Raw genomic sequence first — 25,086 nt, 5'->3', positions numbered from 1 at the left:
ACTTAACTCCAGCTGAAGCCCTAACCAGGGAAAGTGAGAGAGAATGGTGGAGGTAGAGGAGGAGTAGGTGTGCAGGTGTACTCAGCATCCCTGCCCAGCAGGGACCAATGATCAACGGATGTGGTTTGAGGTACCCTGGTGGAGCAGGGAGGGGTGGGGCCGGGGAGGAAGCCCCGCCAATAAACTGGAGTCTATTCCTGGATTCACCCTCGTCCGGAGTTAAGAGCAGGTACAGGTGGGCCACTGGTCATTGATCTAGATTCTTGATGGTAATATTGGCCAGAATCTCTGAAGAATCACTGATAGGTCATTAATCAGGGTCACTAATGAGGATATTGATCAAAGTTATTTATGGGTCACTGATGGTCATTGAACTTTGGTCACATCATCAGTGAAACCTTGATTGGAGTCATTAATAGGGACTTGATAACAATCACCATTGGACTCTCTGATCAATCCTTAATGGGCCACAGGACATTGGTCATTATACCTGATGGGTCAGACCAGTCATTAATGAGAAATTACCAGAATTGTTCAGAAGTTTCTGGTCATGGTCTTGGACACCTGTCATGGTTGCTGATGAATCCTCGATCAGGGTCAGTGAAGGGGGTCACTGGAAGTCCTGATGCAGGGTAGTCTGGCCAGATGTAAGGGCTGCTGGAGGGAGTGGGCGCAGTCCTATGGGTCAGGGCAAGAAGCTGGTTCCTGTGGATGGACTCCTGTATGAAGCCAGAGTGTCAGTCACCATTGACACCCTGCTAGTCATCACAGGTAACCTGACCTCAGACTCCAGGTCTACTTCCTGCATGTTAAAGACCCCTGACCTCTGACCCACACAGTCAGGGTCCTCTCATCAGGAGACCATGGGACTTCCCCCAATCACTGGCGATCTGAATAGACCCCAGGGTCAGCATACCATCACAAGAACCACCAACTCAGAAAGGTGACCTGACTGATGCACAACCCACCAAGCCCGTTGCAGGTACAACAGGGGACTTGATCCTCAACATTCAGGGTCCCTAAACCCTCATGACCGACCCAAGAGTCAGTATACCCCTGTGAGAAATAAGCCCACCGACCCACTCGAAGAAAGGACACGGAGACTCAGAGCACAGTGAAGCCAGGCTCTAATCAACGTTCTTGCAAGAGCGGTGTCTAACGGACAGGCACACTCAGGGCGGTTACAGCAAGCAATTTATCTCCTAGCGTGAAGTCCCTCCCCTTGTTCTTCATTGGTGAGTACTACAGAGGTTACAGCCTTCCCCAGAGGTCGCCTCTGCCCACGGAAGGCACAAAGTAGTCTGGTTGGAACAAATGTACATTCCCTGAGGTGAGGCAGACTTCAGTTCTTTGGTGCACGCTAACTGCAAAGCCCAAGAAAATAAGGCCGCAAAAGGAGAGGGGAAGAACCAGGAAGTGAAGTGCCTAAGGGTTTGGGACTCCGGCGGGGGGGAGGTTCATACATATTTCCAATAGGTTATAAACCTATTCTTAAGTAGACAGCACAACTTTTATTTGGTGTTTCTGAAAATGAATCATCTCACTTCTCACACGCCACATCTCCGAAAAAGCTCCAGACCCCTCTGCGTCACCACCCCCTCCGTCCTGTCATAAGATGGTGGACAGCCCATCCCCTCCGGTGGTGGACTTGAAGTGTTCCCCAGTCACACCCACCAGCTGGCAAGAGTCCTGGGGAGCACCTGTGCCTGCTGGAGTTCGTGTGTCCTATGGGAATCCCAGTGTGGCTGTGGCCTGTTTGGGTAGGTCTTCTAACGTGAGCTCAACTTCCCCTTCATGACTCTGGCAGTCTGGTCCCATGTGCCTCTTGGGAGCTGGAGGACCGCCCGGCCCAGGGGCGCTTCGAGTGGATGCCCGGGAGCAGAGCCTGGACCTGGGCCTGGCTCCAGGCCTATGCTCCCGGACCCCCGCGCCAGGAGGAGGAGCTGCACGTGCCCGTGGACAGTGGGCGCCGGGAGACCTCCGTCCCTCCCCACCAACCCAGGCCCCTTCCCTTCTCCGAGTTCCCATCCCCTTTCCTTCCCCGAGCCCGGATTCTCACCCCTGGCCCCCCGCCTCCGGCCGGCACCGCGCAACTCATCCGGGCGCAGCCACGCGAGGCATCCACTCCGGCGGGAGGTGGAAGCTGAACTGCAGGTCGGCGTGGGCCGGAGGCTGGCCCTGCAGGGGTCGTCGTGCCCTCGGACCGCGCGCCCTTCGCCACCCCCTCGTCCTTTGCCGACCTCTTCCCGCCGCCGCCCGCGCGCGCCGATCGACACACTGCCCAACAGACGGCCGCGGCGAAACCGCAGGAAGGCCGGCGAGACCGAGAGGAAGTGGGGGAGTGGCTCCGAGGGAAGCCGGGCCGCCGCGGGACGGAGCGCGAAGGGGCGGGGCCAGGGAGACGCCCCGCCCAACTCTGCGCTGGGCCCGCCACCTTTTGCGCACGCGCGCAGAGAAGCAGGGCCTGGGGAGCGGGGACGTTCACGCTCGTCTGCGCGTGCGCCATGCCCATGAGCGTGCGCGCTGGCGTTGAGCGCACCGGTAGCGCAGGAACCTGTCGACTCGGCTAGCGCAGCGTGGTTGAGTCTACAGCGGTGACGAGCTCTGGCAGAGCGGGGCTGTCCCCTGAGTCGCGGTACTTACGCCGGGTTCCGAGGAGACTGGGTCGTGCTCGGTGTGTGGCTCGGTGTCCAGCTTTCTGACCTTACAGGTGCGCGTCCGGGAGGGCGCCCTGGAGGTGGGGCTCCCAGAAAAAAGGGGCCCAGGAAGGCCACAGGCTGCCTTCGCTTGCCAGGCACATCGCGTGCACTGCTCAGAGCGCGTATGTAAAGAAGGAAGCTGGTGGAGAGAGGCTGTGGGACGTGCCAAGGGTCATCCAGCCCAGAGCGCGACCCCGGGAACCATCCGGAAGTGGGCGGAGACCAGAAGTCTGGGAATCCTCCCGAGGGTCTTCTCAGCAGCTGAATGAACAGGTGAGGGGGAGTCTTAAGGCCCCCACTTAGCAAATTTCCAGGGGCTCCTGTGAGAAGGACACGGGGGACACCGAAGTTGGTGTCAGGATCCTGGCTGTGAAGGGGGGGTGGGGACGCTCGTGACCAGTGGAAACCTCATTCCTCTCGGGGTGAGAGCACCAGGAAAGCTCGGCCTGGAGCGGCGCCGGTGGGTACTTGCCCGGGCTCCTCGTGGGCGGACCGGCATGGGTGCACAGGGCTGCTGCTGAGCGCGGGGGGGAGGGGGGCACAGAGTTAAAGTGGTGAAAGGCTGGCAGGCCGCAGAAGGGCCGGAGGAGCCCATCTTTGGAGGTTAAAGCTAGAGACCCGGCCACCTCCTTTCAAGAAATGGGTTTATTGCAAAACGACACACATGCTCAGGAGCCCAGGCAAGGCATGCACTTGGAATGCTTCCCATCAGCTGACCCGGCGAGGTGTGGAGTGCTTCCCCGGGCCATAGAGCTGCAGGCACAGGACCAGGGTGGGAGGAGACAGACAGCCTCTCCAGCTGAAGGACAGGAGTGACAAGCATGGGCATTCGAGAACACCTTTCATGGGTGAGGCATCCTGAGCACCAGGTGAGCAGCTGTGAGCTGCCGTGCAGGCTTGGTCCTTCAGATGGTGGCAAGCCTCCCCAGAGCCAACGGGGGCTGACCCAGGAGGCGGAGGCGACTGCAGGCTCCTGACAACTGTGCTCTTTCCTAGGAGCGTCAGGTCCATGCTGCTGCTGGTTCTGGCACCCAAGGCTTGGCACAGGCTCTCTCATCTGAAGCCCCCAGCCCTCGTTTGGACCCCGGGAGGCAAGGCCGGACATGTGAGGTGTCGGCTCCTGTCAAGGCAGGGCCCTGGAGACACAGGCAGGCAGAGCCGGCCCCAGGGCCCCGGGCTTGGAACTAGGCTGTTGATCACCGCCTTGTTTGGGGCTGGGCTGGGTGGGGCCTGGCTGGCTGCCAGGGCTGAGAAGGAGCAGCGGCGGCAGCAACAGCGGACGGAGGCCCTGCGCCAGGCGGCTGTGGGCCAGGGTGACTTCAGCCTGCTGGACCACCAGGGACGGGCTCGCTGCAAAGCCGACTTCCGGGGTCAGTGGGTGCTGATGTACTTTGGGTTCACTCACTGCCCCGACATCTGCCCAGACGAGCTGGAGAAGTTGGTGCAGGTGGTACGGCAGCTGGAGGCTGAGCCCGGCCTGCCCCCGGTGCAGCCTGTCTTCATTACTGTGGACCCCGAGCGGGACACCGTCGCAGCCATGGCCCGCTACGTACAGGACTTCCACCCACGGTTGCTGGGCCTGACCGGTTCTGCTGAGCAGGTGGCCCGAGTGAGCCGCAGCTACCGCGTGTACTACAGCGCGGGCCCCAAGGACGAGGACCAGGATTACATCGTGGACCACTCCATTGCCATCTACCTGCTCAGCCCTGACGGCCTCTTCACAGACTACTACAGCCGGGCCAGATCAGCAGAGCAGATCGCAGACAGCGTGAGGCGCCACATGGCTGCCTTCCGCAGCGTCCTGCACTGAACCCGGTCATTAAAGAGGGTGTGATGGAGCTGTGTGTGCCTGTGGTCTGCGTCATCGGTGGCCCCAGGAGGCCACGGCAGGGCAGCGCAGCCCTTTGCCTGCAGAGCGCAGGAGTGTTTTTTGAGACTAAGTGGGATGGCGACACCATTTTATTGGGCTGGGCCAGCCAGGAAACAGGGTCGAGCGAGCAGACGCGATGCCCGGCGCCCACGGGGGACGGAGCTCCAGAGCCCACCCGTCAGCGTCAATGCTCCCCGCTCAAGGCTGGGCCATGGAGGGGGCAGCGTAAGTCTGGAAGCGCTTGTGGGCCCGCTGGTGGGTGAGCAGCCTCAGGGACATGGTGTCCACGGCTGCCTCCAGCCCCGGCTGCTGGGTGATCTCCACCGTGTGGTCGTTGGCCTACAGGGATACGGGGTCAGCAGAGTCGGGGACCGCTTCCCTCCCAGGCTCCCCAGGCCACTCACCAGCTGCAGGGAGGCCAACATGGAGCGACACACCTCGAAGGCAGGCTGGCCGGCTACCAGCTCCGCGAAGGGACACCACTGGTTGAGCTGGCTGAACCTTGAGACCACCTGGTCCCCATAGGTGTGGATGTCAAAGGGCACGTGCCGTTCCTGCAAGAAGGAGGGGCAAGATCCCGGGGCAAAACCCAGGCAGGCGGCAGGGGAGTCCCTAGCTGTCAGTCAGGGACTGGCCCAGCCCCTCCCTCACCTGCTCCCGGAGCAGCGGCTGGACGGTGTCCTCCCAGTGCCTGATGCGCTCGCTCAGCTCCGTCTCCTGCACAAACTTCTGAGACGAGGCGATGAAGAGCTCCTAGGGCGGGACCAGGAGCTGCCACCTTCTGTGCAGGAGCCCCGCACCCAGCGCCCCCACCTGCTCCGACTGGGACCTACCACATTCCTGCGGACCAGCTCCTCGTAGCTCAGGGATGCCGGCACGGCCTCTGCTTCTGGGAAAGGGGCAGCTATGAGCTTCTGTGGCCACGGGCCACACCGCTTCCCCCCTCCGCCGTCCTCAGGGGCCCGGAGCGGCCCCCCCCCCCCCCCCCCGGCCAGCAGCTCACTCTCAGACCTACCCAGGTCCGCGGCCTCCCCAGGCTTTGCCTCCTGAGGCTCTGCATACTCCTCAGGCTCTAGAAAGTCATCTGTTGGCAGACAGAGAGGCCCAGGAGGAGGCAGGTTGGCTGGCAGCGGATGCCGAGCCCCCACCCTGGCCCGTCCCAGTAGGCTCCCACCTGCCGCCCCCAGATCCTCCAGGGAATCCTCCAGGCGGTCCTCTTCCACAGGCCACAGCCCCTCCTCAGGCCTCGGCAGCCACCGCTCCGCCACCTGCGTGCAGACAGCATCTATGAGGCACGCTGCTGTCTCCCACCTGGGACCACGCGGGCTCCAGACGGTGGCCAGTACTTGCCTCCCTCCTCTGCAGCTTCCGGAGGGTCTCCAGCTGCTCCTTCACGTGCTTCCAGTACAGGACTTCCATGTCTACACACAAAGCCCTTGTAAGAGGGACTCCCACGCCCTGCCCAGCCCCCCTCCCCGGTCCACCTAGAGCCTTGGGTGCCCCCAGGCCGAGGGGAGGCAGGCACTCAGCAGAGTGCGCACACGACCCTGACCTCACCTGCAAAGGACGGGCCCTTTCGCCGGGGCCTCCTGCTGTCAGCGTGCTCGGCATCTTCAAGAGAATTTGGTCAGTAGGAACCGAGCCAGGTCCCCGTGAGCTGCACGCGGACCCTCCTGCCCTGGCCCGGCCCCACCACACCCACTCACAAGCAGCCAGGTACCACTGGTGGAAGTCCTGCAGCTTGGCGACACCCTTCCTCTTGCGCTTCTGTCCTGGAACCTCCTCCACACAGGGGGGCACAGAGTAGGGCCTACCTGGGGGCAAATGGCTACGTCTCAGTGCACAACTAAAGGCCCTGGGGCGGATGATGGCACCCACAAGCCCTAGGAGCAAGTGCAGACCGCACTAGGCAGCACAGCCCCCACCCTCATCTACCACTAGCGCTCCGGAGAACCCAGCCACAGGTGCCCGAGTGAAGGTGTCCCTCCACCCAATTACCTTTCTTGAAGGGCTTGGCGTCCAGGGAGTCAAAGGGGTCCAGGCTCTGCCAGGGGTCTGGGGTCTCCTGAGCAAAGAGTACAAGCAGACCCTGGGGTGGGAGCAGGGGATGTAGACCTTCCCCCCAGAAGTCCAGACACAGAGGAGGGCTGGCCACATTCAATCCAGGACCCAAGGGTGACCCACCAGAGAGAGAGGTTCCCCAGAGCAGCAGAAGAGGGGATTCGATTTCTGGGGCAAGGAAGATTCCTTGGAAAAGAGAGCCAGCACAAAGGGCCTCCAGCTAGGAGCCCAGGCATGTGGAGCTCTGAAAGCTAGCAAGAGTGAGGGGTGGGCAGCAGAGCCCCAAAGCACATCCTCCTTGCCGGGGAGGGTCTGAGCCCCACTAACCCTCACCTTCAGCAGGGACATAGGCTCCCGTCGCTCCCGCAGCACACACCTGCTGGGCTGGGCAGCACTCTGCAAAGAAACAGCCCCAGGGATGCCTCTCCCTCCTCCACCCAAGGCTGGGGCACCCCAGTAGTCTGCTCTAGGGTCGGACATCAAGAACCCTGCAGAAGGACCCTCTTAAGGAAAACAAACACTCTAGGAAAAATTTTAGAACACACAAACTAGTAAAATGGGGTACTGTTTTTTTTCCTTTAAAAAATACCAAAAAAGAAAAAAAAGACTGCAATAAACATCCATGTATGTACCAATCAAAATTAACAAATATTAACGTTTCTCCTGTATGTATCAGGATTTTTGTTTTAATAAAAAGATTTTGGAGCTCCAGGCAGGAACACAAAGCCAACCCTCGGGGGTGGAAGGGGCAGCAACAGCCTCCAAAGCCCATCCCCTCCCACCAGCCTGATCTCGGGAGTCAGCTTGGGAGACCAGCTGCCACCCTAGGTGGTACCATGACCACAGGGCTCAGACCCTTGAACCCTAGGCCACCTCTCTAAGGAGCAGCAGCTATTCTGGTCCGAAAGAGGAAAGATGTAGAAGGCACCACCCGAAAGGGCTGGGCGCAAGGACCAGAGGCAAAGCCCCCAGGCCCGCCTATCCCCCCGGAGCGTGGGGCCTTCGCAGGCCTCGCAGGGCCCCCACCTGCTGCGGGCTCCTGGGCTCCTGGGGCTCGGGAGGGACGTCGGGGGCCATGGGCTCAGGGAGCTCCACTGCCCCATCTGCGTCCTCATCCTCATCACCACCTCCAGGCAGCGGGCCTTCCGGAGAGGTACCTGGGCAGGGGAGCAAGAGACCGGTCAGCCCCGAGAAGCCCAAGGCCAGACAGCAGATGGGAGGCTGGCCTTGGCCAACACCCCGGAGAGGCTGCAAGGCCGATTCCCTCACTCAGCCCCACTCATTAGACCCGGAGTGGTATGACCACGCCTCTCGCCATGCCACGGTTTCATTTGGCTCGTTTTACCAATTTTCCTCCTGAAAGGCTGCCATCCATGCGTGCCCAGGGCTAGGTCCAAACCTCACAGGCCCAAGAACGGCCAGAGGGCAGTCACGAGACCAAGAGAGCGCAGTGAGGCCAAGGTGGGGAGGGAGGCCTAGGTCCAGGTGCAAAGAACCCAGGCTTCGTTGCTCCCCGCACCTCACCCCTGGGGCGGCGGAGCATGGCCCCATGCAGAGCCCCATCTCCCCACCCCAACCCCGCAAGTCCACTGTGGTGCTCTCTTCTCACCTGGCTCCTGGGAGGCGCTGAGCACAGGGATGGAACTGCACACACAGACTTCCATTGGCTGCTCCTCAGCCCCCTCAGCCTCTGCGAAAGATGGGGGACTGGACAGGGTCAGCCCAGCCCCTCCCTCCAGGAGGCCCCTCCCAGGGGCCCAGCAGAGCAGAGACCCGTCACAGGACTCGGGCACCCAGGGGCCGAGCCAGCTATGGGCAAAGAGGGGGCAGAGGGGATGTGGCCTGGCAGACCTAGCCTCACAGCAGGTACCCGGGGAGGGAGGCAGGACCAGAGCTGGCAGGCACAGGGGACCTGACAAGGGGTCCAGCCCTGAAGTCCCTTCCTTCCCACCCAGCCCCCACATCCAAGCCCTCACCCTTCTGGTTCCTTGGCAGCAGCGTCTCCGTTGGGGATATGCCCACCGGCTCCAACATGAAGGCTCCTCTGGGGTGGGCGGTGCACGTGTTCATCCTAAAATCCTTCCGGCTGGCCAGGACCTCCCCCTGACAGCTGTGCTGGCAGAAACACAGCCACTGCAGAGACCCTTCCCAAGCAGCCCTCTCCCCTTATCTGATTCCCCTCAGCCAGGCTGAGGCCAGTACCTGTACAGGGGGCTAACATTCTTCTCCATCTCATCAGGGGCCACAAGGGCCATGGGCAGGAGAGGGACGATGAGGATCTCCTGCGTGGAGGCCAAGAGTGGGTGAGCCACAGGCCCCACGGGCTCCATGTGGGAAACCGTATGGGAGGACACCTTCCAACACCCCCATCAGCTAAAGGCAGCCCCACAGAGGGAGGGGGACTCACACGGGGAGGCAGGTCGTTCCTCAGATCCACATTAGCACGGGAGTCAGGGAGGTCATCTAGCGACAGGAACTGTGGGGAGACAAGAGCTCAGGAGCAGCGCCTGGCAAGTGCACAGCAGGCAGTGGCCACGCACCCGAGAGAGCTCACCTGGTCGTCCGCCTCCTGGGGGGCCTCGGAACTGGCGTCCCCATCCGCCCCCTGTTCCCGCACTGAGGACAGCTGCTTGGCCCGCCTGAGGGAGAATCAGTGCATGGGTGTCCGGGAGGCTGCAGGCAGGCCAGACACTCAGGCCTCCACCTGCTGGCTCAGACCACCCGTACTCACTTCTTGCCAGAGATGAAATCGAGAGCCTGGTAGACCAGCGAGTACAGGTACTCCACCTGGTGACCAGAAGCAGACGGTGAGGACGCGGAAAGGAGCAGCCCACCAGAGACGCAGAGACGAGCGTGTGCACAGAGAAGCCCGCCGTCCCCTCGAAACCCTCCGGCACAAGTCCTGCCCACGTGGCTGCTAGAGTGACCTCTCCGATCAAACGAGCACGTCTTATCAGTTGTGGTTCTCTCCTCGTCCTCCGTCCCCACGCTGCATGCAGCCACAGGAACGGCCGTCGTCACCCAGCTCTGACCGTCTTCAGCCCCTGCACGCCGGCCTGCGTGCAGCCCCCCCGGCCCATCGCCGTGCTGCTCCTGCCCGACACCCACAGCAGCTCCTTCCCGCCCCGCCTGCAGGCTCGGGCCACCACCGCCCCATCTCCGGAAGCCCGTGAGTCCCCGCCTGCCCCGTCACAGGGTAACGGTCAGGATTTCCGAGAGGCTGACCAGCAGGGCGTGTGTGTACCACCTCTGGGTCTTTCCCTCTGGGATGACACCACCCCAGAGCACACGCAACCCCTCTTCTTGGCCCTCTTTTTTTTTTTTTTTTTTTTTTTTTTATGCAACAAACGTTCATTGCACTTCTCTTATGTATGGGGCTCTGCACTAGACACTGGACACAATGGTGAGCACAAGAGATGGTGCCCCCTCATCACAGGGGCCCCATTTATTAGGACCAATAAGCACTACCCGTTTCAAGTGTTTGTTCACATACAGGATTGTGTTCGTGCTTCTTCCCGTCTAGTCTGTCTGAATTAGGTGTCACTGCTGTTCCCGTTTTATAGTAGAATAAACTGAGAGAAAGTCGCCTGGATCAGGGGTAGGTCTGGGATTTGTACCCAGGGATGCATGATTCCCACTGCCACTAGCCACGTGTGAGTCAACCAATTTTAAGTTCAAGTTAACGGAAAGCCAGTAAAACTCAGAAGTGCTCAGTGACACCGGCCACCTTTCAAGGCCTCCGTCGTCACGTGTGACGAGTACTTACCGTCTCTGACAGCACAGGTCACAGACCATGTCCATCATTTCAGGAAGTCCTGCTGGGCAGTGCTCGTCTAGAGCTCACACTCCCCCCACCTCCCAGACTCCGTCAACGTTTCACTACACTTGCTTTACCACACATCTCTCCGTCTGTCACCTCACGTTTTATGCTTTCAAAGTCACTTGCAGACGTTCCTTCTCAGGACAAATACAGGATGTAGGAATCTGACGTAACCGGCGAAATCTTCAACTGTCTTAATAACTTATGGTGCCCAGAGATAAATCCGTGTCCTGTGCCATTGGAACTGAATGTAGATGGCTCACGGCCCTTCTCTAGTTTGGACCCCATTATCAAGTTCCTTAACACAGTTCTGAACTCTTACCTTTTGTCTTTCTCCCACCCACTACACTGCCAATTCTGAGTCCGCTCAATTCTGAGCACTTTTCCGTGCTGCCCCCTAGGGGACGGCTACGCACCGCTGGAGGAAAAGGGCACAAACGTGCCCCGGCAGACTGCAAGATGCGCGGACGGTCTGTGCCTTCTGTCAGTCTTTCGTTTGCATTCCCCTCAGCAAGCATTGTGAACTTTCACCAAATTTCCTACGTAGTAGCTGATTCTTAACAGCTGACTTATATTCTCCATTATGAAAACTGGGGCCCTTGGCAGGAACTCCCCAAATGGCTGTGCCCAACTTCTGTGCATCAGTACTGACTTCCTCCTCCAGAATCCTGAGATGAGGTGCCTTTTCTTTTTTTCAAGGCAGGCTTGTCAATCCACGGTCCTGACCCGTTCCTCAACTACCTCTTCTGGGATTTTGTTGCATCCGCCGCCCCACCCCCACCCTTCAGCGCTGGCTGTCACTGATACCTGCCCCCTGCCCAGTTGTGATTTCACCAGTGCAGGTGGTGTCCAGGAGCTGGGCACGAGATGGACCACAGCCTGAACGGAGGACTGCTGCTTTCCTCGCTGTCCCCCCTTCCAGTGACCTCTCCCCCAAAGGGGTCACGCCATGTCTCCACACCTCTCCCCACCCCACAGTCTGGTCCTTCTCTCCCTAAAACCCCTGGTGACCTTCCAGGATACCCACTGGACACCTGAAAACCTTTCCGGTGTGGGTCAATTCACTGAAGTCAACATTTTGGGTCTTACGGTCTTCTCTCTTCCCCCTTAAGATTCTCTACTGCTCTGTCTTCCGGGACACTGTCTTGATTTACCTTTCTCTCACTTTTCCTTCTTGTGAGCACTTCCTAAACACTGGTTTTCTCAGGATGCTCCCTTCATCCTGCTTTTCCTCTTATTCTACACGGGGTTCTGGACGATTGGACTACTGACAGTTTGGACTGGATCGTTCTTTGCTGCGTGGGGTTCTCCTGTATACCACTGGATGTTTAGCATTAGCAGCAGGCCCTGCAGTTATAAATCCAAGACTGTTCCTCGGTTATAATCGCTCAATTATAAATCCAAGCTGTATTAAAAGGTGCTGAGGAAGAGGGAGACAGGAGGTGCTGGCAAGGAAGGTAAGAGACAGGGGTGAGCCTGCCATGTGCCCCAGCAGGACAGTCAAGCTCAGTCCCACCAGACGCTGCAACGGCAAGACCAGCAGCCAGATGGGCCCACCTTCTTACTGTAGACACAGGCAGAGCCCTGGATCAGCAGCGCTGCCTCAATGAAGTTCATGGTGGTTTTTCCTTCATCAAAAGAAATGCAGATCTGGTCCAGCTGCAAAACACAACACCAGGGCGTTGGGAAGCCGAAACCTGGGTACGCTTCTCCCCAAGAGCTCACCCAGCGCCCCTGCCTCCTCCCGGCACTCTGGCTCTGCTTGGAGTGAGGAGGCGGGCCTTTGTGATTTCTCCTACTCCCTGTAACCTCTCAGACCTACTAGTTTAGAAGAGGAAGGCCCCTGGAGTGTATCAGCCACAAACGGCCAGAGCTGCACGGGAGTCTCTCCCTGGAGACGCTCCGCACTGAGCCCATCTAAGTCAAGGCACAAGTTGGACAGAATCGGGCGGGAAGATCCCTCACCCTGAGAGAAGGAAAGGGGAACCTCAGGGGTGGGGAAGACAGAGACAAAACTCTGGGCCTCGATCCTTTGAGCAGAAACTAAGGAAACACTTACAGGTGAGTCCCCCTCCTTCCTGTGCAACCCCTAACCTCCCGAGCCCCAGCTCCTATCACCCCTTGAATGTCAGTGTCCACGGACCACATGCCAACAAGTCCCAGACCCATCTGCGGCAACACTCTCCCCTAAGCTGCGGGACTGTGCTTAGAGCAACCCCAACGCACCCAAATGTCCCCAAACTTTTTCTCTCCATACTGAAACCAGGGCTCCCCAGAACCTGGCCCCTCTCCTGCACGTCTCTCAGCAAACGGCACTTTGAAGCCCAACATGTTTTTTCAAGTTCTGCCTTTGCTTTCCACGTGCCTAGGACACCTGCCCCCAGCTGTGCCCCGTGTGAACCCAGCAGTGTGGCTCGGACGCCTGGCTTGGATGCCTGGCTCGGATGCCAGGGACTTCTCCCTCCCTGTAGGGCAACTGCAGCCTTTACCTCACGGCCTGACGCTGGTGTCCAGTAAATGTCTCATGAACGAACCAAGTGCTGACATCAGAACTAAGCCTGAAAGACACACTCCCCAGGCACATGAAAGGAGAGGCCTTTTAGGAAGAGCAACCACTCCCACAAAGGCAGTTAGCTGACCCGGGTGTCCACTATTTAGGAAAATGAGTATCACGCAAACATGTCCAAAGCACAGGGCGTGTTGGGGAGCAAGGTCAGACGTTAGACACTATGGAGAGGGAGTCTAGGAGGACACCACCCAGGGACCACCTCTACCAGTTCCTGAAGGATAGAGGGAGTTTTTCAGGTCAGTGAAACATGAGAGTCTGACAGAGTGCAAACATTCTGGAAATAAGTGAAGGGCTTTCCCTGAAAGGAGGGACTATGAAGCAGAGGGTAGCCAGGCCACCCAGGCCCTCTTCTTCTCAGCCTAGGCTGGCTCACCCACTCCCAGGACCTCACACTCCATCCACCTTCTAACAACTCCCAAATGCATGCTCCAGATTGAACCTCCCATCTAAGCCTAAATCCATATGTCCAGCTGCCTTCTTCAAACCCCATTTGGATGTCTTAACCAAAATTTGTATCGGGCGGGCCCACACTGAACTCTCGATATCCCCCCCAACCACCCGTCCAAAAACCCGCAAGTCTCAGCTCCTTCCTTCTTCTCTCATTTTCCCCATTCAACCTATGCCAAGTTCCCTGCCAATTCCATGCTCCACTTTGACTAAACTGTCCGCTCCTCTCCATAGTGGCTGTGGCTCTTGCTCAGCCGGCCCCACCTCTTGCCCGGCCCTTGGCACTAACTGGGCTCTCCCCCCGCCTTCACTCCCTTCCAGCCCACTCTTGACAAGCCAGCGCTTGTCTGCAGACACAAGGCAGAATTACCTCACTCCACTCAGAACCCTAATGGCTTTCTGTCACTCTCAGGGAAAAAACCCAAATCGCAAACAGAGCCTCGCTGGCTGACCAGCTTCCCTCTGCAGCTACCCACCCTCCCCTGCTCACTGCACGGCAGTCACACAGGGCTACCTCTCCAGGTCCCCCATGGAGCCAAGCACTTTCCCACCTCACAACCTCGGAACCTATCTTCTCTCCACGTGGAACATTCTTCAGCTCATTCGGACTAGGCAACTCCTTTCATCCCAAACAAAGTTCAGTCCCCCACATAAACTCTTCGTGGAGCCCTCAACTTTTCTTTTGAACCTCTCATGTTTGTGACTGCACAAAGACACAGTGACGAGGACAGTGGCCTCTGCTCTGCCACCTATTAGGACTGTGAGCCTATCTCTTAACCTCCCTGTAGAACTAATACCTGTTCCAACGACCCTATGTCGTTACTTCTTCAGGATCCGTTCTCCTACGAGGGTGAAGCAGGGACTACTGTTTGCTTGCCACTATTTTCTTAGGATTTCACATGATTCTCGGCATACAGCAGACACTCAACAAACAAACAAAAAAATAAACGGATGAAAGAGTCTGGGTGGCTCAGTCAGTTAAGTGTCCGACTCTCGGTTTCAGTTCAGGTCATGATCTCCCAGTTCCTGCGTTCGAGCCCCAAATGGTGCTCTGCGAGAGTAGCAACATGGTAAGATGTGTTTAAAAAAAAAAAACAAAAAACTTTCTGGTAGCTGCATGGAAAAGGAAAGGAGGAGAAAGACAAAACAAGAAGCAGGGAATCAGGACTTTAAAGGGCAGAGAAGGTCTGGAACAGCAAAGAAAAGCAGGAAGGGAGCTGACCAAGCCAGGAAGTAGATCTACCAAGCATCCCCAGGCACCCTGACCAATGTGGAAACCTGAATTCACAGTAGCCCCACCCAGCACAATTCTCTGCATTTTCCCAGCAGTCCAGGTGTCCCAGCAGAGAAGGTAGATCAGCAGATCAAGTATTCATCCAACAAACACTTATTCTATGCCCCCTACTAAATGCAACGCCCCCTACTATATGCTGGGCATTCTATTATTATTATGCAAAGGGAACAGAGTATACACATGGTTCCTGCCCTAGCAGAGTTAAACAAGTGAACAAGTTAAAGAAGAGCTTGTGATAAACATCCTAAAGAACGTAAGGTACTAGGACAACTATCTTAAACAAGCTGCTCACCTGACGTTTAACCTGAGACACAGAGGATAAGAGGTGGTTAATCATAAAAATAAATGGGTGAAGAGTATTCCCCAGTGGGAACAGAAAATACAAAGACCCTCAGTCAGGAATGAGCTCCAGAGGCACCCGGCTGGCTCAGTCGGTAGAGCATGCAACTCCTGATCTCAGGGTCCTGAGATTGAGCCCAGGTTTGGTGTAGAGATAACTAAAAAATAATAATAAAATAAATAAAGTTCCTTACTTAAAAAAAAGGGGGGGAGGGCACCTGGCTGGCTCAGTCGGTTGAGTGCTGTTAGCACAGAGCCTGCTTCGGATCCTCAGTGGCCCTCTCTCTCTGCCCCTTCCCTGCTGGTTCTCTATCTCAAATTAAACAAATAAACTTAAAAATAAATAAATAAGCCCCAGTGTTTTAGGTTGATTGGCTCTAAAGAACAGGTGGAGAGGAGCTCAAGATGAGGCCACAACAGTCAGCAAGGCCAGATTCAGAAAAGAAGGTTTGCGCTTTAGTCTTGGCACAGAAGCCTCTGAGGCGCCACTGCAGTCACACTTGCTACTGGATGGAGCGTGAATCGGATGGGGCCAAAAAAAGCTGTTACAGAGCCTAGGAAGGAAGGTTTTACATGAATCTGAGCCAGGTAGAAAACAGATGAATTCAAGGGAAATTCTGGTGGTGCGACTGACAGAATTCACCGAGTTTCACTAAAACAGCTTTTAGTTCTCACCTTTTGTTGAACAGTAGTGCTATTTAGCAAGATCAGGAAGACCGAGATTAGGGCAAAAAAATATAAAGCTCCACTTTAATGTATTAAATCTGAGATGCTTGGGGCACCTGGGTGGCTCAGTTAAGTGTCTGACTCTCAGTTTCAGTTCAGGTCATGATCTCCCAGTTCCTGAGTTTGAGCCCCAAATGGTGCTCTGCGCTGACAGCACAGAGCCTGCTTGGGTTCTCTCTCCCTCTCTTTCTGCCCCTACCCTGCTCTCAAAATAAGTAAACATTTAAAAAAAAAAAAAAAAAAACAAAAAAAAAACACTGAGATGCTTCTGTGGAATGTCTAAGAGGAATGTCAAAGGTAAGCAGCTGGATATACAAAATAAATTCAGAAAAAAAGATTTGCTGGGGGGCCTGGGGGGGCTCAGGTGGTTGAGCATCTCATGGCATAATCCCAGGGTCGTGTGACTGAGCAAAAAGTCAGGCTCCATGCTGAGTGTGGAGCCTGCCTAACATTCTTTCTCTTTCTCTCTCCCCCTCTGCTTTTCCCCCCACCTCGTGCTGTCTAAAAAGAAACAAAAAAAAGAAAGAAAAAAGATCTGGGATGAAGACATAAATCTGAGAGTTGTCCTCATACAGGTGATATTTAAAATCAGGGAAAAAGTGAGATTATTTAAGGGAGATACAGAAGATGGCCCAGGCCCTGCCCAGAGAAGCTAAACACTTAAGAGATTGGATAGCAAAGAAACAGTAAGCAAATAACATGGGGAGAAAAAAATCAGAGCACGTAAACCTGTACCCAAAAAGGAGTGGTCAGCCCAACAAATGCTGCTAAACTGAATAAGGTGACACTTCTAGCGTCCCTTGAATTTGCCAAGATAGACGTCACTGCTGATCGCAGTCCGAGTGAGCTGCAATGTGAAAGCGAAGTACAGAAAGGGAGCAGACAGCACATTAACAAGGCCTAGACTCGGCTGTCAAGTAAATAAAGACCAAATGCTGACGAGAACATGACAGTAGCTTGAAACCGGTTTCAGAATCCAAGATAAGAAACTCTCTTTCACCGTGGTCCAGCGGTCTCAAATACCCAGACACGCACATAAATTCTAGTCTATTCTGTTACATTACAGAAAAATGCTTGTCACCACCCATGAAATCCATTTCACGGCTCTGGAACAGGTAGCGACCTGTGATGACAACTCCAGGCTAATTTAATAAGGGATGACTTCCAGAGGCAGAGATGGATTTGGAAAAAAAGAAACGAGCCTGAGGACAGCGCCAGACGGACACGGACGAGGAGGCGGGGCGGGGCCGCCCAGCAGCCCCCCGCCCGCCGCCCCGCCCCGCGCCACTCCCCGGGACGGCACTCACCTCCTCTAGATATTCTCCCAGCTGGGCCGCCACGTCCACCTCCCAGTTCTTAGTGAGGTCGCGGATGGGCTGCAGTAGATGGGCGAAGCGCGCCTCCACGTCCTCCATGTCCGGAAGGGGCCGGGGCGGCCCGGGGACCGCAGGGCCGTCTTCGAGGGGAGCCAGCGTCCTCAGCCCGCCACTAGTTCTGGCGCCATTTTGCTGTTCCCGCCCAGGGAAAGGACGTAGCGCGTGACGCCGCGCGCACATCTATGACGCACGCGGCCGCAGCGGGCGAGAGCGAACCCCGACGCGGCGCTGCAGGAGGCGCCGGAAGGGCCGCGGGCGGTGCTGGAGGCGGGGCCGACGGGGCGGGGCCGGCGGGGCGGGGCGGGGCCGGCGGGGCGTGCCCGAGGGCTGTTCTCCGGCCGGCCGCGTAGCGGACATGGCGGGCTCCCGGCTCCCGCGACAGCTCTTCCTTCAGGGCGTGGCCGCCGTCTTCATGTTCGCGTTCGCGTCCCTCTACACGCAGATCCCGGGTGAGGGCGCCGAGGGTGGGACACCTCCCGGCCCGCGCCCTGCGTCCCCTCCTCTCTCCGCCCGACGCTCCGCTGACTGGGGGAGGGAGTAACGTCCAGGCCTCGGTGCCTGGGGTAGGGGCTTCGGTTCATGTCCTGCGGGCCGCGGGGGGCTTGGGGAGGTTTGAGGGTGTGCAGGTTCTGACTTGGCGCCGGGGCAGAATTCTGAGGGGCGTGGGCGCAGACCTGGTGGGGCAGTTAGGAGATATGACCTGGAAGAGAGAACTCTCTCCGTTGGGCGGGAGGTCCTGACTTGGGAATTCCGGTAGACCTTCTGGGGCCTGATCTGGGAGGGGTTGGAGATCAGATTCTCACCCGGTTGCAAGAGTCTCCAGGTCCTGACCTAGGTTGGGGGAAGGGGTGGGTCCTGTGGGCCCAGACTGGTGGGGGGTGTCTAGCCTTGGGGGACAGTGTCCGGGGCCTGGCCCTGATGTGCACTCCCACAGGCCTGTATGGTGCCGAGGGCATCCTACCTGCGCGGAAGACGCTGAGGCCACAGGGCAAGGGGCGCTGGCAGCAGCTGTGGGAGACCCCGACCCTGCTGTGGGAGGCTCCGCAGCTCGGCCTAGACACCACGCAGGGCCTGGAGCTGCTGAGCCTGCTGGGCACCCTGCTGGCCCTGGGTGCGCTGCTGCTGCGCCAGCTGCGCACCCTCCTCGTCTACCTGCTGCTCTGGGCTGCCTACCTGTCGGCCTACCAGGCAAGTGGGGGCTGCCTGCTGCCCGCTCCCCCCCCCCCCCCCCGCACCACTGGGACCCATGTCACCAACTCTCTCCAGCCCTGTCCACCCTCCCGCTCACCCCTGTCTCTGCCTTGCCTGCCTCTGCAGACACCCGCCCCCCTGCCTCCCTGACAACCCTTCTCCCTGCAGGTGGGCCAGGTGTTTCTTTATTTCCAGTGGTGAGTGACTCCTGGGTGTGGGGCTGCAGGGGATGGGGTGGAGCGGGATATGTTTCCCTCTCCAGGGAGGACCCTCTGAGGGGAACAGCCTTGATGGGAGGGGCCCTTTGTGCTGTTCCTTCTTCCCATAGGGATTCCCTGCTGCTGGAGACTGGCTTCCTGGCCGTGCTGGTGGCCCCCCTGAGACCGCGCCACCACCATAAGCAGGCCCCCCAGGGCGGGCTGGCAGGGGCCTTGCCCCACGAAGACCTCCCCTTCTGGCTGGTCCGCTGGCTGCTGTTTCGCCTCATGTTTGCCTCGGGTGTGGTCAAGCTGACCAGCCGTTGCCCCGCTTGGTGGGGGCTTACCGGTAAGGGTCCTATCCTGGACTTTGGGGCAGTCTTGGGGGTTCTGCCCAGCCCTGACCACCCACTTATCACCTGCAGCACTCACCTACCACTACGAGACACAGTGCCTGCCCACACCTGCCTCCTGGTTCACCCACCACCTGCCCGTCTGGCTGCACAAACTATGTGTGGTGGCCACCTTCCTCATTGAGATCGCAGTGCCTCCTCTGTTCTTCGCCCCTGTTCGCCGCCTGCGTTTGGCAGCTTTCTACTCCCAGGTGGGTGGGGACCTCAGCCATCAGGAAAGTAGGATGTGGCCTTCTTCAGCACTGCCCAGCAGAGGCAGGTGCAGAAGGGCTGCACGAGGCATGCTGAGCTTGGGTTTCTTCCAGGTGGTGGGAGCCATGGAAGGTATGAGCAGGGGGTAGAGGACAGTGGAGTGAGAACATAACACAGGCCCGGGGATGATGAGGGGGGTGGGATGCCTGCAGGAGAGACCTAGGCACAGGGTGCGGCGGGGCTTGAAGCAGGCTCTGAAGGGCCAGGAAGGGGGTGGGCCTCAGGAACTCTCAGTGCAAACCCCCCCCAGGTTTTGTTGCAAGTCCTCATTATCATCACCGGCAACTATAACTTCTTCAACCTGCTCACGCTGGTGCTCACCACCGCTCTTCTGGATGATGGGCACCTGACTGCTACACCTGGCAACAGCCACTGCAAAAAGACAGCCAGTTGTGAGTGTCAGCTTGTCCCAGACGGTCAGACACTCTCAGCCCAACCACCCACCAGCAAGTTTCTTGCCCTCCACCACCCCCCGGGTGACCCCTGCTCTCGTTCCGCCCCGGCCCAAGACTATGACTGTCTTGCTCAACAGCCTGGCCCAGGACGCTGCTGGCTGTGCTGTCTCTGCTCTTGGAATTCGCCGTCTACGGGCTGCTAGCCTATGGTACCGTGCACTACTTCGGCCTGGAAGTTGACTGGGAGCAGCATGCTGTCCACTCCAGAACCAGTGAGTGCCAGCTGGGGGGACCAGAGGGCGGAGCTGGACCGTCCCTCCTCACACCCCTTTCTCTCTGCAGCTTTTACCTTCCACCAGTTTTCCCAGTGGCTGAAAATGGTGACCCTGCCCACCATGTGGCTGGGGGTGGCCTCCCTCACCTGGGAACTGCTGACTGCCCTCTGGAGGTACGTGGCCCGAGGGGGTGGGGCAGAGCTGCGCCGGGCAGGCCTGACAGCACTCGGGTCCCCCGCCCCCCAGGTGGACCCAGGTGCGAGGGTGGCCGAGGAGGCTCTGCACTGCAGTCCAGCTGCTCATCTTCGGCACTGCCACGGTGGCCTTGTTTGTGATCAGCCTGGTGGGTAGCACTTGGGGAGGAGGGTGGGGTCCGGAGGGGCAGCACTGAGCCTCGCCCACCTGCCTCTAGGTGCCATACTCCTACATGGAACCCTCAACCCACGGGCGACTCTGGACTGGGGCCCACCGCCTGTTTGGCACCGTAGAGCACCTACAGCTGGCTAACTCCTACGGCCTCTTCCGCCGGATGACCGGTCTGGGCGGGCGGCCCGAAGTGGTGCTGGAGGGCAGCTATGACGGGCACCGCTGGGTGGTAAATGCTCCCTCGGGCCCCACGAGGCAGGGAGGGACCTGCAGAGGGCAGGGGGAGGGTCCGGCCAGTCCAGCGAGTTGTGTTAACCTGCTCTGCCGGGCAGGAGATCGAGTTCATGTACAAGCCCGGGAACGTGAGCCGGCCACCCCCCATCGTGGCGCCCCACCAGCCCCGCCTCGACTGGCAGATGTGGTTCGCAGCCTTGGGCCCACACTCTCACAGCCCCTGGTTCACGGGCCTGGTCCTGCGCCTGCTGCAGGGCAAGGAGCCTGGTGAGACCCCGTGGGGAGTTGGGGGTGGCTCACGGGAAGGGTAGGGTCTGGTGGGGGCAGGGTGTGTGTGAAGGGGAGGGTGGGGCCGAGAGAACATTGGCTGTGCTGAGCCCACTCCCTGGCAGTGATCCGCCTCATCCAGAACGACGTGACCAAGTACCCCTTCCACAAGCGGCCACCCACCTACTTGCGGGCCCAGCGCTACAAGTACTGGTTCTCACCTCCTGGGGAGCAGAGGTAAGGCCAGGGTGCCCAGTGGGAAGCTGGGGCCTGAGCTCAGGCAGCCCCTGAACGTCCCGCCCTGTTGCAGCCAGTGGTGGCGACGCCAGTGGGTAGAGGAATTCTTCCCACCAGTGTCCTTGGGGGACCCAACGCTGGACGTGCTGCTCAGACAGTTTGGCCTTCAGGTGGGAAGGCGTTAGGGAGGGGGAAGTGGCAGGGGTGACCCTCCCCCACAGGAGTGGTCCCCACAGACCTTCCTCAATCCTACACCCACAGGACAAGAGCCCACCCCGAGCCCGCAGCTCCAGCAACACCCTGGCCCAGGCCCTCCGCTGGGTCCGGAGACAGCTGTCTCCCCTGGAGCCTTCCACCCTGCTCTGGGGGCTCCTCGCCGCAGCGGGGGCCATCAGGGTCGTGCAGGCCCTGCATTCAAGGCCTCATTCCCCCCGGTCTTCCCCTCCGGGGAAGGAGGAGAAGCACAGGCCAGCCCCGAAGAAGGACTCTGGAGCTGCCACCAAACGAGCTGCCCCAGCCCCTGACAACTGTACGAGCAGTTCCCAGTCTCCAGGGAGGAAAAAATAGCTGCGTCTGTCAGCCACACGTCCGGAGAGGGTCAGGGTCCCCAGCACGTCTCTGGCCTTCTGCCGCAGGACATGATCCAGCCAGCGTGCCTTAGCCAACTGCCACGACAGATGCAGGATGGGGTGCCATCCTCCGGGGGGGCTCTGGCTTCCCTGCTGCGCGGAGGGCCCACTCCCCAGACACACACCAACCGTGCCCTCCCCAGGCCATCTCCTGGCCTTGACCCACGAGGCAGGCATGTGACCCAGCTCAAGGTCTTTGCCGGGACATTGTACCAGGGCTGGGGAAGCCCTTTCCCTCTGTAGGGATCCAAGCCTGATGCCCCAGCCACAGTTCCTGCACCAGAGGGTCTGAGGCTGACTTGCTGGGGCATCGAGGGAGAGGGAAGACAGTCCTGAGACTCCTGCCATTTGGGTCCAGGAACCAATAAAGGTGTCTCTGTGCTTGACCACGCGTCGGATGTTTTCTTCCCACTTTGGAGTCCTGAGGACAGCGGACCTTCCCCTACCCCTGGTAGTGGACACAGCTCGTGCTGTCCAGCTGATAGCTGGCCTGGCTTTGTGGATGCCTTCATTCTCCCGCCCTCAACGTTCCCCTCTGAAACAGACATAAGCACACGCTGGGGCACGGCCTGGCCGACCTATCCGCTCCACACATCAAGTCTGCGAGGCCAGTGGCACAATGTAGGGCCTGGAAGCATCCAAGGGCCCGAGAACTCACCAGAACCTGGGCCCTGCTTTCTTTGCTTGTCCTGCTTCCTCATCTCAGGGAACGGCTGAAGGGTCAGAGCCCTGGACCTCCCTTGGGCAGGGGTGAAGGAAGGACAGGTGAGAGGGGCAGGGCGGGCACCACAGGCACCAGGTCAGGGAGGTGTTGAGTAGCATTCAGCAGAATGAAAAGCCATCACGCCTCGGGCAGAGTGGCACAGGGTGTGGGTGGGGAGAGGAAGGAGGAGGCCCTGGGTCAAGGGCAGAGGAGGGAGAATGCATCTGACCACCCAGGAAGACGAATGTGGAAGCAGGTATTGAGGGCAACACTCAGGTTTCTGTTTGGGGTTCTGTGGTCAGTCAGGAGGTCCCCGCCCTCCCTGAGAACTTGTAGCCCAGCCGGCCTGGACTCTGTCCTCAGCCCCCAACTCTCATGCTCTGGTCCCATGGATACCTAGTCAGCCCCCAGTGTGCTCAGCTCCCTCCCTCGTGTCACTGAACCCCTCTTTGATTTGAACACGACCCATGCTCAGCCTGTGCCCACAGCCACGCGTGGTTTACATGGACCTGTGACCTGTGTTTTCGGGTGCCTTCAAAGGTGCTCTTACACGCAGATTAAATGATCTATAAATTGACTTTTGCCTGAAGACAGTAAAGTATTTAAAATTTTAAAACCTGGGGGCACCTGGGTGGCTCAATCTGTTAAGCATCTGACTTCGGCTCATGGTTCATGAGTTCAAAACCCACGTCAGGCTCTGTGCCGACAGCTCAGAGCAAGGAGGCTGCTTCAGATTCTGTCTCCCTATCTCTGCCTCTCCCCTGCTCGCACTCTGTCTCTCCGAAGATAAATAAATGTTAAAAAAAATAATAAATTTTAAAAATCTGTTGCTTTTCTTTAGACTTTTTTTTTGAGAGAGAGAGCGCACCTGCACACACACATGAGAGGGAGTGGGGGTGGGGGGTTGCAGAGGGAGAAAGAGAATCCCTAGCAGGTTCCGCGCTCAGCGCACAGTCCCGTGCAGGCCTCTATCTCACAACGCTGTGATCCTGGGAACATGACCTGAACCAAAATCAAGAGTCGGACGTTTAACCGACTGAGCCATCCAGGCTCCCCTTCCTTCAGGCTTTTAAACTCAGTTTGCGAATCTCTTTTCGGTTTTTGTTTTGTTTCCTGTAAAAATTTCCTTAAGGTATAGTTCACGTGCCATACAATTCACACCCTTAAAATGCGGTGGGCTCACAGAGTGGTGCATCCGTCACTTCAGTCGATGTTAAAACTTCATCCTCTCAGGAACCCCCGTTCCCCTTACCTGGCATCTTGCAACCCCTCCTTATCATGCCCTCTGCAACCACACATCTGCTGTCTCTATGGTGTTACCTGTTCTGGACATTCCATGTGAGTAGAATCACACAGTCTAGAAGTCTAGAATCCAGAAGTCTGGCTTCTTTCACTCAGCATGTTTCCAAGATTCATCCACGTAGTAGCGTGTGTGAGAGCTTCACTCCTTTTTTATGGCTGGATACTATTCTGTTGTGTTTTTACACCACATTTTGATTATTTATTTACCCATCGATGCATATTTGGGTTGTTCCCACCTTTTGGCTATTGAGCATAATAGAAATGAACATTGACAGGCAAGTATACGTGTGAGTCCCTGCTTTCCATTATTTTGGGCACACACCTAGGAGTAGAATTGCAGGATCTGGCGATTCTATGGCTAAATTTTCAGGAAACACCAAACTGTTTGTTATAGCAGGTGCCCCATTTTACATTCCCTCCAGGAATATACCGCAGTTCAAATTTCAAATTTATCCATATACTCACTAACATTTGTTATTTCCCTTTTTTTTTTTTTATGGTGATACTCATTCTATTGGGTCTGAAATGGTATTGCGTGCAGTTTGGGTTTTGCGTTTGCCTAACGACTAACGATGTTGAGCAACTTCATGTGCTCATTGACTATGTGCATATTTTTGAAGAAATGTCTATGCAGGTCCTTGGCCTGTTTTGTTTTGTTTAGAGAGAGAGAGAGAGTACGCTCACACGAGCAGGGGAGAGGGGCAGAGGGAGAGGGAGAGAATCTCAAGCAGGCTCTGCGCTGTCAGCACAGAGCCTGACACAGGGCTCGATCCCACAGTCCTGGGATCCTGACTTGAGCTGAAACCAAGAGTCTGATACTCAACCGACTGAGGCATCCAGGCCCCCCTATTTTTGTATCTTTATTTTTTATTTATTCTTTGCCTGTTTTTCATCAGTTATTTGCTTTTTGTTATTGAGTTGTAGGTTTTTGTATATTCTGCATATTAACCTTTCATCAGATATATGATTTGCAAATATTTTCCCATTCTGCAGACTAACTGTTCACTGTGTAGTGTTCTTCAATGCACAAAAGTTTTTAATTTTTATGAAGTCAAATGTATCTGTTTTTTCTTCTTTCCTTGTACTTTGGCGTCACATCCCAGAAATCATTGTCAGATTCAAGGAAGATTTCCCCCTATGTTTCTTCTAAGAGTTTCATAATTTTAGCTCTTACATTTAGGTCTTTGATCCGTGTTGAGTTAATTTTGCATGTAGTGTGAGGTAGGGGTCTAATTTCATCTTCTGCATGTGGATATCCAGTTTTCTCAACACCATTTTTGAAAAGACTGCTTCCCTTTCCCCCATTGAATGGTCTCAGCACTCTTGTCAAAAACCAACTGACCATATATGCAAGGACTTTATTTCTGGAATCTCTGATCTATTGCTTTGGTCTTTATGTCTTTATGATGGTTCTACCGTGTTTT

The 25,086-nt window shown here is 57.2% G+C and overlaps 4 protein-coding genes across 6 annotated transcripts; 2 read left to right on the top strand and 2 right to left on the bottom strand.

The window, feature by feature from the left end:
- Nucleotides 1-33: 33 nt before the first annotated feature.
- LOC122240505 (translation initiation factor IF-2-like) lies at nucleotides 34-2,512 on the bottom strand. Its single transcript, XM_042993640.1, has 2 exons — nucleotides 2,060-2,512; nucleotides 34-719 (listed from the first exon to the last, which is right to left on the bottom strand). The coding sequence occupies exons 1-2, from the start codon at nucleotides 2,510-2,512 to the stop codon at nucleotides 549-551; spliced, it is 624 nt and encodes a 207-aa protein (XP_042849574.1). The 3' UTR covers nucleotides 34-548.
- A 35-nt stretch (nucleotides 2,513-2,547) lies between these two features.
- Nucleotides 2,548-4,553, top strand: LOC102952116 (protein SCO2 homolog, mitochondrial). Of its 2 annotated transcripts, XM_042993639.1 has the most exons (3): nucleotides 2,548-2,710; nucleotides 2,795-2,972; nucleotides 3,696-4,553. In XM_042993639.1, exons 2-3 carry the CDS (start codon nucleotides 2,965-2,967, stop codon nucleotides 4,507-4,509), a joined length of 822 nt encoding a protein of 273 aa, XP_042849573.1. In that variant the 5' UTR covers nucleotides 2,548-2,710; nucleotides 2,795-2,964; the 3' UTR covers nucleotides 4,510-4,553. The 2 variants fall into 2 exon arrangements, with proteins under 2 accessions (XP_042849573.1, XP_007094076.3); XM_007094014.3 differs by having other exon boundaries at nucleotides 2,548-2,972.
- An 87-nt stretch (nucleotides 4,554-4,640) lies between these two features.
- On the bottom strand, nucleotides 4,641-17,346 carry NCAPH2 (non-SMC condensin II complex subunit H2). Of its 2 annotated transcripts, none has more exons than XM_042993636.1 (20): nucleotides 17,133-17,346; nucleotides 12,008-12,109; nucleotides 9,362-9,417; nucleotides 9,185-9,269; nucleotides 9,038-9,106; nucleotides 8,833-8,912; nucleotides 8,607-8,740; nucleotides 8,240-8,320; nucleotides 7,657-7,787; nucleotides 6,964-7,026; nucleotides 6,568-6,634; nucleotides 6,276-6,383; nucleotides 6,127-6,180; nucleotides 5,920-5,990; nucleotides 5,744-5,837; nucleotides 5,585-5,653; nucleotides 5,403-5,458; nucleotides 5,221-5,322; nucleotides 4,974-5,123; nucleotides 4,641-4,908 (listed from the first exon to the last, which is right to left on the bottom strand). In XM_042993636.1, the coding sequence occupies exons 1-20, from the start codon at nucleotides 17,238-17,240 to the stop codon at nucleotides 4,768-4,770; spliced, it is 1,821 nt and encodes a 606-aa protein (XP_042849570.1). In that variant the 5' UTR covers nucleotides 17,241-17,346; the 3' UTR covers nucleotides 4,641-4,767. The 2 variants fall into 2 exon arrangements, with proteins under 2 accessions (XP_042849570.1, XP_042849571.1); XM_042993637.1 differs by having other exon boundaries at nucleotides 5,403-5,455.
- A 161-nt stretch (nucleotides 17,347-17,507) lies between these two features.
- Nucleotides 17,508-22,043, top strand: LMF2 (lipase maturation factor 2). The gene is made up of 14 exons (XM_042993635.1): nucleotides 17,508-17,650; nucleotides 18,136-18,389; nucleotides 18,561-18,589; nucleotides 18,721-18,938; nucleotides 19,015-19,193; nucleotides 19,505-19,646; nucleotides 19,787-19,921; nucleotides 19,992-20,097; nucleotides 20,171-20,267; nucleotides 20,337-20,519; nucleotides 20,623-20,791; nucleotides 20,917-21,028; nucleotides 21,102-21,198; nucleotides 21,290-22,043. Exons 1-14 carry the CDS (start codon nucleotides 17,557-17,559, stop codon nucleotides 21,593-21,595), a joined length of 2,121 nt encoding a protein of 706 aa, XP_042849569.1. The 5' UTR covers nucleotides 17,508-17,556; the 3' UTR covers nucleotides 21,596-22,043.
- The last annotated feature ends 3,043 nt before the right edge of the window (nucleotides 22,044-25,086 follow it).

This window comes from Panthera tigris, chromosome B4 (genome assembly GCF_018350195.1).
Source record: "Panthera tigris isolate Pti1 chromosome B4, P.tigris_Pti1_mat1.1, whole genome shotgun sequence".
NCBI lineage: Eukaryota > Metazoa > Chordata > Mammalia > Carnivora > Felidae > Panthera > Panthera tigris.
Note: the sequence above shows the minus strand (reverse complement) of the source record. Positions and strands in the feature narration are given on the sequence as shown.

Excerpts from the sequence above, each read along its gene's own strand:
- LOC122240505 (XM_042993640.1), bottom strand. The coding sequence starts at position 2,512 with ATGGGCATGGCGCACGCGCAGACGAGCGTGAACGTCCCCGCTCCCCAG. Across the intron at positions 720-2,059 it reads CCGGAGGCGGGGGGCCAGGG|GAGTCCATCCACAGGAACCA; the intron begins GTGAGAATCCGG and ends GGCTTCATACAG.
- LMF2 (XM_042993635.1), top strand. The coding sequence starts at position 17,557 with ATGGCGGGCTCCCGGCTCCCGCGACAGCTCTTCCTTCAGGGCGTGGCC. Across the intron at positions 18,390-18,560 it reads CCTACCTGTCGGCCTACCAG|GTGGGCCAGGTGTTTCTTTA; the intron begins GCAAGTGGGGGC and ends TTCTCCCTGCAG. Across the intron at positions 20,792-20,916 it reads GCTGCAGGGCAAGGAGCCTG|TGATCCGCCTCATCCAGAAC; the intron begins GTGAGACCCCGT and ends ACTCCCTGGCAG.
- NCAPH2 (XM_042993636.1), bottom strand. The coding sequence starts at position 17,240 with ATGGAGGACGTGGAGGCGCGCTTCGCCCATCTACTGCAGCCCATCCGC. Across the intron at positions 7,788-8,239 it reads CAGCGCCTCCCAGGAGCCAG|GTACCTCTCCGGAAGGCCCG; the intron begins GTGAGAAGAGAG and ends TCCCCTGCCCAG. Across the intron at positions 6,181-6,275 it reads CCAGTGGTACCTGGCTGCTT|ATGCCGAGCACGCTGACAGC; the intron begins GTGAGTGGGTGT and ends ATTCTCTTGAAG.